This window comes from Zophobas morio, unplaced genomic scaffold (genome assembly GCF_036711695.1).
Source record: "Zophobas morio isolate AGI-343-1 ecotype UQ-CSIRO unplaced genomic scaffold, CSIRO_AGI_Zmor_V1 ptg000021l, whole genome shotgun sequence".
Classification (NCBI taxonomy): domain Eukaryota; kingdom Metazoa; phylum Arthropoda; class Insecta; order Coleoptera; family Tenebrionidae; genus Zophobas; species Zophobas morio.
Genome location: NW_026972126.1, coordinates 21687502 through 21699379, shown reverse-complemented (window position 1 = coordinate 21699379; position 11878 = coordinate 21687502). Strand labels below are relative to the sequence as shown.

At 28.9% G+C, this 11878-nt stretch overlaps 1 protein-coding gene across 1 annotated transcript; it reads left to right on the top strand.

The window, feature by feature from the left end:
• Positions 1–1274: 1274 nt before the first annotated feature.
• LOC135132681 (THO complex subunit 5 homolog) lies at positions 1275–8711 on the top strand. The gene is made up of 10 exons (XM_064060853.1): positions 1275–1488; positions 1534–1671; positions 1725–1939; positions 1994–2078; positions 2126–2804; positions 7588–7920; positions 7971–8159; positions 8208–8323; positions 8372–8535; positions 8595–8711. Exons 1-10 carry the CDS (start codon positions 1396–1398, stop codon positions 8656–8658), a joined length of 2076 nt encoding a protein of 691 aa, XP_063916923.1. The 5' UTR covers positions 1275–1395; the 3' UTR covers positions 8659–8711.
• Positions 8712–11878: the final 3167 nt, after the last annotated feature.

Genomic DNA, 11878 nt, shown 5'->3' with positions numbered 1-11878 from the left:
AAAAATGTGCCACAATTGGGAGTAATTTTTATTTAATTTTTAAAAAATTCGCCAAAAATTGGTAAACCTTGAAAACTGTTTTTTGTTACGGACCCTAAATGCCATAATGTATTTCCTAAACACTGTTGACACTAAAAAATGAAAGACTTGCTTTGAAAGTTGTTATTGATTATCTCAAAAATTGTCAAAATTTTCAGTTCGAGATCAACTGCTAAAAAAAATCTACATCTTCTCTATCTTTGTAGTAAGCAAATTTTTTCCAGATCACTCATCTACAAAATTCAACTTCCATTAAGATATTTCATTATAATAAAAATAAAAGTTCCCCGCCCACCCACCCATCTTTTAATCCAATGACTACATCAAAAAGAAAAACTCCTTTCCATGAAAATTTTCGAAACAAAAACCCTTTATTTAAGAAAAAAAAGTAACAACCATTGATTTTTGAATTCATGAGACATTAAAAAAATTTTTGAAAAAAGGAAAAACTAATCTTCTCATTACAAAAAGAAATGATGGATTTTCTTGTATGTTCAGATTTTGAGGTTGTCGAAGGTAAAAATTAACACTTCTGGGCTTTCTAAACATGATCAGTTTGAAAAAATGTGCCAGAATTGGGAATAATTTTTATTTAATTTTTTAAAAATTCGTCAAAATTTTGTAAATCTTGAAAACTACTTTTTGTTACGGACCGTAAATGCCATAGTGTATTTCCTAAACACTGTTGACACTAAAAAATGAAAGACTTGCTTTGAAATTTGATAATGATTATCTCAAAAATCGTCAAAATTTTCAGTTCGAGGTCAACCGCTAAAAAAAAATTCTATATCTTCTCTATCTTGGTCGTAAGCAAATTATTTCCAGATCAGTCATCGACAAAATTCAACTTTCATAAAGATATTTCATAATAATAAAAATAAAATTTTTCTAAACAAAAACCCTTTATTTAGGAAAAAAAGTAACAACCATTGATTTCTTGTATAGGTAATTGAATTTTTGAATTCATCAAACATTAAACAAAAAAGAAATGATTTATTTTCTTGTGTGTTGAAATTTTGGTGTTAATTTTAAAAAAATTCGCCAAAATGTTGTATACTTTGAAACTAAAAAATGAACTTTGAAATTTAATAGTGATTATATCAAAAATCGTCAAAATTTTCAGTTGGAGATCAACTACTAAAATAATTCTGTATTTACACAAGATATTTCATTATAATAAAGTAGTTTGACATTTACTGTGGTTTGACTCTTTTTTGCCACAGTTCTGGACGATATTCCCGACTCGCACGATGGACTGCACGCACCGTGTGACTTTGTTTTCATAACCTCAAATTTCCGTTTGTTTTTGTGCGTCAGCACCCCTATAAACTTATTTCCCACTTTAAAACCGCAAAAATGGTGAAAGAATCGAGCAGAGAAGGCAGTTTGAAAAAGAAACGAAAAACCGCCGCCGCCGCCGACAGCGAAACGGACGTAGATATTTACAAAGTAAGACTCGCTTAACCTGTACCTCGAATTACCCCAAATTTCCAGAAATCGATCGAATTCGAAGAAAAGGAAGCCCTCGCCCGCCCCAACGATGCCGACGCACAAATCTACTTCAACACCTGCAAGGAAATCCGCCAATTATTCGGCGAAATAAGCGAACTGAAGACGAAAAACAACCCCGACGTAAACCACCCTAAAATCATTAAAACCCGATTGTTTTAATAGTACATTTACAGAACAAGATGAAGATAATGGAAAAAACCACGGACGTGTGCTTGTTGCTCGTTCTGTTGAAAAAATTGAACCGAATGGAAAAAGTGAGGTTAGTTTTCCCGAAGGAACAACTCGCGACGGAGAAACAAAAAGTCGATAGTATTAATTTGCAATACCAGAACTTGTTGTACGAAGCCAACCACTTAATTTCGGAGTACAGGAAGTGCTTCCAATTTAAGTAAGTAGCAGAAAAATAGCCCCCGGAACACCAATAATAGTAACGCCATTCTAGATCCAAAGACGAACACATTGAGTTAGTGCCCGTGGACGAGTTCCTCCTGGAAGCCCCTGAAAACCTCACGAAAAAATTCTTCAAAGTGAGTATCACCCAAATCAAGAATGTCCACTTAAACCCCAGTTCCAGTTTGACGAAAACGACGAAATGATGAAGCACGAACTGCGACTAGCGCGCCTGGAGTGGGAGCTCCAACAACGCATCCACCTCGCCGACATGTGCAAAAAGCTTGAAGAAGAGAAGAAAAAACTAGAAGCTGATATAACCGAACGCAAAAACAAGTTGGATAAATTGGGGCCCTTGTTGGCTACGGTTATGGAGGCGACCAAGCCGGTCCAGGAGCACCTAGGGCTCCACATTGACAAGACCCTAGCTGAGCATAAACTGGCGTCTTTGTTGCCCAACTCTTTGTACTTATTTTACGCCAATATTGACGCCTACAGGCAGGTTAATGATAAGAGTATGAACGTGGAGATCGTGGGGGACCAGGATGAGGCCATTCAATGGAAGGAAGTGGAGTTGAACGAGCCCGTTGTTGAGGAAGACGACTTGTCGGACGCTGAACAGGAAGCAGAGGCACAAGAGAGCGAGGAAATCGTCGAGACGAAGAAAAGGCGGCACAGGAAGTCGGTGCATGTGGATCCGCTGGAGGAGAGGAAGCGGAAACTCCTGCAGGTGCACCCGTTGTCGATCGAGGTCACCGTGAGTGTGAAAGACGGGCCTTCGATTAAAATCAAGTTTAGTTATTATGTGAAGTTGGAGATTGTGACGGTTTCGGCGACCGTGGATATTCCTAGTAATATTACAGGTAAAAAAGCATGAATTTAGCACAATTTGTACGCAAAAATATTGTCGGTACCCAGCAGCTGGGGGATTAAGCTCCTCCGCCTTCTCTCTACAGGTTGTCATAATTTCATAAACACTCAGGTAGAATAAAAAGGACAAGGGCTATTTTTTTTTTTAACAAAAATAAATATTTAAAATCTGACGAAAATTGACAATTCGAAAATCAAACAAGACGAAACCTTGGAATGAAATATATAGAAAAAATATTTTCTGTTTATCTTCTATCTGTTTGAATTTTGGGACTTTTAATACTTCGACTTTTAAATTTTTTGATTTTTTTCTTATTCGATTTCTTCAAATTTTTCGAATTTTTAAAGTTTAGGTTTTTCATGTTTTTGTTGTTTCGATTTCTCTGTATTTCAATTTTTTGCCTTCTTATTTTTAGATTTTTCTATTTATCGGTTTTCTTAAAATTGAACTTTTTCGATTTTGAATTTGCCCATTTTTCGATCTTTATTCGTCTTTTCGATTATTCGAGTTTCCTATTCTTCGACGTTTCAATTTTGGGCCGTATTTAAATTTTTCAATTTTCGATTTCTCATTTTTCTCCATTAATCGATTTTTTAATTTCCCATTTTTTCCATTTCTGTTTAAGTTTTGGGATTTTTCAAAATTTTGCGAGTTTTTAAATCTTACATTTTTCAACATTTTCATCTATTCGATATTTTAGATTTTTAAAATTCTCAATTTTTCAATTTTTTGGTTTTGACAATATTTTGATTCCTCCATTATTCGATTTTTCAATTTTCCGCTTTTCCGATTTCTCTATTTTTCCATTTCTCTGTTCAAGTTACGGGATTTTTTAATGTTGGCATTTTTCAAAATTTCTATCTTTAAATTTTTAGATTTTTCGACTTTATTTTGATCTTTTTCTTACTTGATTTTTCAAAATTTTGCGAGTTTTTAAATCTTACATTTTTCAACATTTTCATTTACATATTCGATATTTTAATTTTTGGATTTTTGATTTTTTTTCAGTTTTGCAATATTTTGATGCCTCCATGAATCGATTTTTTAATTTTCCGATTTTTCGATTTCTCAATTTTTCCATTCCTTTGTTGAAGTTTTGGGATTTTTAATTTTGGCATTTTTCAAAATTTTGCGAGTTTTTAAATCTTACATTTTTCAACATTTTCATTTATTCGATATTTTAATTTTTGGACTTTTGGATTTTTTAGATTTTTAAAATTCTCGATTTTTCAATTTTTCGGTTTCTCGATTTCCCGATTTTTCCATTTGTCTGTCGAAGTTTTGGGATTTTTTAATTTTGGAATTTTTCAAAATTTCGGTTTTTAAATTTTTATATTTTTCGACTTTGTTTTGATTTTTTTCTTACTCGATTTTCCAAAATTTTGCGAGTTTTTAAATCTTACATTTTTCAACATTTTCATTTATTCGATATTTGGATATTTGGATTTTTTAAATTTTGAATTTTTCCATTTTTTCGTTTTGACAATATTTTGATTCCTCCATTAATCGATTTTTTAATTTTCCGATTTTTCGATTTCACAATTTTTCCATTTCTCTGTTGAAGTTTTGGGATTTTTTAATTTTGGCATTTTTCAAAATTTCGATTTCTAAATTTTTAGGTTTTCCGATTTTTTACTAACCCGATTTTTCAAAATTTTGCTAGTTTTTAAATTTTACATTTTCATCTATTAATTTTAATTTTTGGGTTTTTTAGATTTTTAAAATTCTCTATTTTTTAATTTTTTTGGTTTTGACATTTTTTTCAATCCTCCATCAATCGATTTTTTAATTTTCCGATTTGTCGATTTCTCTATTTTTCCATTTCTCTGTTGAAGTTTTGGAATTTTTTAATTTTGGGATTTTTCGACTTTGTTTTTTCGATTTTTTATTTACTCGATTTTTAAATATTTTGCGAGTTTTTGAATCTTACATTTTTCTAAATTTTCATCTGTTTGATATTTTAATTTTTGGATTTTTTAAATTCTTAATTTTTCAATTTTTCGGTTTTGACAATATTTTGAGTCCTCCATTAATCGATTTTTTAATTTTCCGATTTTTCGATTTCTCAAGACAGAAATCGAAGTACAAAAAAGAGAAAAATCTAAAAGTTAAAAATTCGAAAAATTGAAAATTTACAAAATCGAGAATTCAAAAAATTGAAAAATCGAATAAGTAAAAAATCAAAAAAACAAAGTCGAAAAATCGAAAAATTTAAAAATCGAAATACATATTGAAAAATCAAAAAATCGAAAAATTAAAAAATCGATTAATCGGGAAATTGAAAGATCCAAAAATTTATAAACGCCAAAAACTGGAAAATCGAAAAGATGAATTATGGAAAAACTGAGAAATTGAAATCGAAAAATTGAAAAATCGCGAAATCGAAACATCAAGAGTAGTCGAAAAATCGAAAAATGGGAAAAGTCAAAATTGAAAAATTTTAACTTAAAAAAACTGAAAAAATTAATTCCAAAAAATCGAAAAACCGGAAAATTTAAAACGGAGAAGACGAAAAATCGAAATATCGAAAATCTCAAAAATTTATTCCGAAAAATTGAAAAATCGAAAAATCAAAAACGAGAAAGTAAAAAATCGAAAGATTGAAAATTTACAAAATCGAAAAATCAAAAAACTGAAAAATCGAAAAATGTAAGATTTAAAAAGTCACAAAATTTTGAAAAATCGAAATACATATTGGAAAATCTCAAAATTGAAAAATTCCAAAACTTAAACATTGAAAATCTGAGAAATCGAGAAATCGGAAAGACGAAAAATTAAAAAATCGATTAACCGAGAAATTGAGAAATCGCAAAATTTATAAACTGAGAAATCGAAATTGAAAAATCGAAAAATTGAAAAATTTTAACTTAGAAAAACCGATAAACCGAAAGATTTAAAAACGAGAAGGCAAAAAATCGAAAAAAAAAAGTTATCGAAAAACTGAAAAATTAATTCAGAAAAATTGAAAAATCGGAAAATCTAAAAGCGAGAAGGCAAAAAATCGAATAATTGAAAATTTAAAAAATCGTGCAATCAAAGCATCAATAAATCGAAAAATCAAAAAACTGAAAAATCGAAAAACGTAAGATTTAAAAAGTCGCAAAATTTTGAAAAATCGAATAAGTAAAAAATAAAAAAAAAACAAAGTCGAAAACTAAAAATTTAAAAATCGAAATACATATTGGAAAATTCCAAAGCTTAAACATTGAAAATTTGAGAAATCGAGAAATCGGAAAGACGAAAAATTAAAACATCGATTAACCCAGAAATTGAGAAATCGCAAAATTTATAAACTGAGAAATCCAAATTGAAAAATCGAAAAATTGAAAAATTTTAACTTAGAAAAACCGATAAACCGAAAGATTTAAAAACGAGAAGGCAAAAAATCGAATCATTGAAAATTTAAAAAATCGTGCAATCAAAGCATCAATAAATCGAAAAATCAAAAAACTGAAAAATCGAAAAACGTAAGATTTAAAAAGTCGCAAAATTTTGAAAAATCGAATAAGTAAAAAATAAAAAAAAAACAAATACGAAAACTAAAAATTTAAAAATCGAAATACATATTGGAAAATTCCAAAGCTTAAACATTGAAAATTTGAGAAATCGAGAAATTGGAAAGACGGAAAATAAAAAAATCGATTAACCGAGAAATTGAAAAAATCGCAAAATTTATAAACTGAGAAATCGAAATTGAAAAATCGAAAAATTGAAAAATTTTAACTTAGAAAAACCGATAAACCGAAAGATTTAAAAACGAGAAGGCAAAAAATCGAAAAAAAAAACGTTATCGAAAAACTGAAAAATTAATTCCGAAAAATTGAAAAATCGGAAAATCGAAAAGCGAGAAGGCAAAAAATCGAATAATTGAAAATTTAAAAAATCTTGCAATCAAAGCATCAATAAATCGAAAAATCAAAAAACTGAAAAATCGAAAAACGTAAGATTTAAAAAGTCGCAAAATTTTGAAAAATCGAATAAGTAAAAAATAAAAAAAAAACAAAGTCGAAAACTAAAAATTTAAAAATCGAAATACATATTGGAAAATTCCAAAACTTAAACATTGAAAATTTGAGAAATCGAGAAATCGGAAAGACGAAAAATTAAAAAACCGATTAACCGAGAAATTGAGAAATCGCAAAATTTATAAACTGAGAAATCGAAATTGAAAAATCTAAAAACTGAAAAATTTTAACTTAGAAAAACCGATAAACCGAAAGATTTAAAAACGAGAAGGCAAAAAATCGAAAAAAAACCCTTTATCGAAAAACTGAAAAATTAATTCCGAAAAATTGAAAAATCGGAAAATCTAAAAGCGAGAAGGCAAAAAATCGAAACATTGAAAATTTCAAAAATCGTGCAATCAAAGCATCAATAAATCGAAAAATCAAAAAACTGAAAAATCGAATCTTAAGATTCAAAAAGTCGCAATATTTTGAAAAATCGAATAAGTAAAAAATCAAAAACACGTAAAGTCGAAGTATTGAAAAGTCCCAAAATTGAAATAGATAGAAGACAATTTTTTTTAATTCCGAGGTTTCGTCTTGTTTTATTTTCCAATTGTCTAAATCAGGTTTATAAAAAAGAAACACTTCCCATTTAAAATCTACCCTTAAATTTTTGTTAATAAAAATAGTCCTTGTCAATTTTATTCTACCTGAGTGTTTAGGGAATTACGGCAACCCGCAGAGAGAGGCGGAGAAGCTTAACACCCCTCGCTGCTCACTACCGACTATACTTTTGCGTGCGCTAGTACCTACTATGATTTTGGCTAGGTAACGCCGCACGAGAAGTCCTTTCCAACGAAAACGTCCTAATCGAACTTGTGGAAGGCGACTTCGGTCTAGAAAGCCCCAATCCTTGCACTTCCTACCAGCTAAAACGGGTCGGGTTGGGTTCGTTCCAGTCTCTAGTCCCAGAGTTAGGTTACGTATACGGGTGGGCCCAGAAAGTCTGCGGCATAGACTACCTCAACAAACAAACCAACAAGTTCGTTACTAAGCAAACAGCCGACCACATGAGCCAAACCAACGTCGAACTGGTGATGAAAACGGTCAAAAAGCGGCTAAAATCGCGATATGCTTTGGCCAAACAGTTGGAAGATTTAGGTAACACTTGATCTAGTTTAGTTAGAAAAATTGCGTTTGATTTTGTACAGAAAGAAACGTCATTCCGACGTTACCAGCCACCGTGGATCTTCCACGCACGACAATTTCCTCTTTAACTAAGTGGAGTTCATCCACGTATCAGGATTTCTGTCAAGCCAAATTTACAGAGTCGTTGCTTGAAACGGACCTCATTTTTCCCAACGACATTTTTTACCTAGCAACCGTGACACGTGACAGCGGTAAATCAGTACAATTTTTGCATAGCCAACTTCATGTTTACGTTTTAGCCAACCTGCAAGCTTTTGTAGTTATTAAAAACGACTACCCGGTGGCGCCACCTATATTTTCGTTGTCATTGAACTACAAGGGGGCCAAAAATTCACAGAACGACGACAACATTAGGGTCAGTTTTGACGTTTCTAGCTTGACAGATTGCAAATTTTGTTTTTAGGATATGGAGCGGGCGATTAATGTCGATTGGAACCACGAATTTTCCAACGCCAATTGGTTATTGTCGGCGCAAATTACGTCATTGTGCGTTTGTTTGGATATTTATTTGGAAACGGACGACCCGTCGACGTTTCAGCAAAACACCATGTATATAAAATCATCGTGGTGAGTAAATCGGTTTCCGGGTGGTGCCGCCAGACCGATTTTTACTATTATTTTTTTAGCGGACGCAACAGAAGGAAGCCGTTCAAGTTCAGGAACATCGGAGTGGGCGTCTACACTCAATAATCATATAGTTTTTATAAAACATCATTTTAATAAAAATTTTCAAGTTTCGGAAACCTGATGTCCGTGTTTTTCAAATTGTGTTGGATCCATATTGACATATTTTTCATTCCTCCATTAATCGATTTTTTAATTTTCCGATTTGTCGATTTCTCAATTTTTCCATTTCTCTGTTGAAGTTTTGGAATTTTTTAATTTTGGGATTTTTCGACTTTGTTTTTTCGATTTTTTACTTCCTCGATTTTTAAAAATTTTGCGAGTTTTTGAATCTTACATTTTTCTACATTTTCATCTATTTGATGTTTTAATTTTTGGATTTTTTAAATTCTTAATTTTTCAATTTTTCGGTTTTGACAATATTTTGATTCCTCCATTAATCGATTTTTTCCATTTGTCTGTTTTAAGTTTTGAGATTTTTCAAAATTTCGATTTTTAAATTTTTAGAATTTTCGTTTGCTTTTCTGATTTTTTTCTTACTCGATTTTTCAAAATTTTGCAAGTTTTTAAATGTTACATTTTTCAACATTTTTGTCTATTTGATATTTTCATTTTTGGATTTTTTTTCCTCGATTTTTCAATTTTTCGGTTTGAAAATATTTTGATTCCTCCATAAATCGATTTTTTAATTTTCCGATTTTTTGATTTCTCAATTTTTTCTTTTCTCTGTTGAAGTTTCAAATTCATTTTTCAAAATTTCGAATTTGAAATTTTTAGATTTTTCGACTGTTTTTTTCATTTATTACTTGGCCGATTTTTCGAAATTTTGCGACTTTTTAAATCATACATTTTTCAATATTTTCATCTTTTCGATATTTTAATTTTTGGATTTTTTAAATTGATTAATTTTTTGATTCCTCCATTATTCGATTTTTAATTTTCCGATTTTTCGATTTCTCAAATTTTCCATTTCTTTGTCTAGGGTTTGAGATTTTTCAAAATTTTGATTTCTAAATTTTTAGTTTTTTTGAGTTTGTCTTTTCGATTTTTTACGTACCCGATTTTTTAATATTTTGTGAGTTTTTAAATCTTACATTTTTCAACATTTTCATTCGATATTTTAATTTTTGGTAGATTTTTAAAATTCTCTATTTTAAAATTTTTTCGGTTTTGACCATATTTTCATTCCTCCACTAATCGATGTTTTAATTTTCCGATTTCTCGATTTCTCAATTTTTCCATTTTTCTGTTGAAGTTTTGGGATTTTTTAATTTTTGAATTTTTCAAAATTTCGATTTTGAAATTTTTAGATTTTTCGGCTTTGTTTTTCTTATTTTTTCTTACTCGATTTTTCAAAATTTTGCGAGTTTTTAAATCTTACATTTTCCAACATTTTCATGTGTTCGATATTTTAATTGTTGGATTTTTTAGATTTTTAAAATTCTTGATTTTTCAACTTTTCGGTTTTAACAATATTTTGATTCCTCCATAAATCGATTTTTTAATTTTCCGATTTCTCAATTTTTGCATTTGTTTGATTTCTCTGTTGAAGTTTTGGGATTTTTATTTTGACATTTTTCAAAATTTCGATTTTTAAATTTTTAGATTTTTCGGCTTTGTTTTTCTTATTTTTTCTTACTCGATTTTTCAAAATTTTGCGAGTTTTTAAATCTTACATTTTCCAACATTTTCATCTGTTTTCGATATTTTAATTTTTCAATTTTTTAGATTTTTAAAATTCTCGATTTTTCAATTTTTCGTTTTGACAATATTTTGATTCCTCCATTAATAATTTTTTTTCCGATTTTCCGATTTCTCAATTTTTACATTCCTCTGTTGAAGTTTTGGGATTTTTTATTTTGGCATTTTTCAAAATTTCGATTTTTAAATTTTTAGATTTTTCGGCTTTGGTTTTCTGCTTTTTTTCTTACTCGATTTTTTTAAATTTTGCGAGTTTTTAAATCTTACATTTTTCAACATTTTCATCTATTCGATATTTTAATTTTTGGATTTTTTACTTTTAAAATTTTCAATTTTTAAATCTTTTGGTTTTGACAATAATACATATTTTTTTATTCCTCTATTATTCGATTTTTTAATTTTCCGATTTATCGATCTGTCAATTTTTCCATTTCTCTGTTCAAGTTTTGAGATTTTTCAATTTTGGGATTTTTCAAGATTTTGATTTCTAAATTTTTAGATTTTTCGACTTTCTGTTTTTTCGATTTTTTACTTACCCTATTTCTCTATTTTTAAATTTTTCGGTTTTGACAATATGTATTTTGATTCCTCCATTAATCAATTTTTTAATTTTCCGATTTGTCGATTTCTCAATTTTTCCATTTCTCTGTTGAAGTTTTGGGATTCTTTAATTTTGGCATTTTTCAAAATTTCGATTTTGAAATTTTTAGATTTTTCGGCTTTGTTTTTCTTATTTTTTCTTACTGGATTTTTCAAAATTTTGCGAGTTTTTAAATCTTACATTTTTCAACATTTTCATCTATTCGATATTTTAATTTTTGTTTTTTTTTATTTTTTCAAAATTAACGATTTTTCAATTTTTTGGTTTTGACAATATTTTGATTCCTCCATTAATAAATTTTTTAATTTTCAGATTTTTCGATTTTTCAATTTTTCCATTTCTCTGTTGTGGTTTTGGGATTTTTAATTTTGGCATTATTCAAAATTTTGATTTCTAAATTCTTCGATTTTTCAACTTTATTTTTTCGATTTTTTACTTACTGGATTTTTCAAAATTTTGCGAGTTTTTCAACATTTTCATCTATTCGATATTTTAATTTTTGGATTTTATAGATTTTTAAAATTCTTATTTTTTTAATTTTTTGGTTTTGACAATATTCCTCCATTATTCGATTTTTTCATTTTCTGATTTCTCAATTTTTCCATTTCTCTGTTTAAGTTTCGGGATTTTTCAAAATTTTTAGATTTTCCCACTTTGTTTTTTCGATTTTTTACTAACCCGATTTTTCAAAATTTTGCGAGTTTTTAAATTTTACATTTTCATCTATTAATTTATTTTTTGGATTTTTTAGATTTTTAAAATTCTCTATTTTTAAATTTTTTCGGTTTTGACAACATTTTTTTCATTCCTCCATTAATCGATTTTTTAATTTTCCGATTTGTCGATTTCTCAATTTTTCCATCTCTCTGTTGAAATTTTGGATTTTTTTAATTTTGGGATTTTTCGACTTTGTTTTTTCGATTTTTTACTTCCTCGATTTTTAAAAATTTTGCTAGTTTTTGAATCTTACATTTTTCAATATTT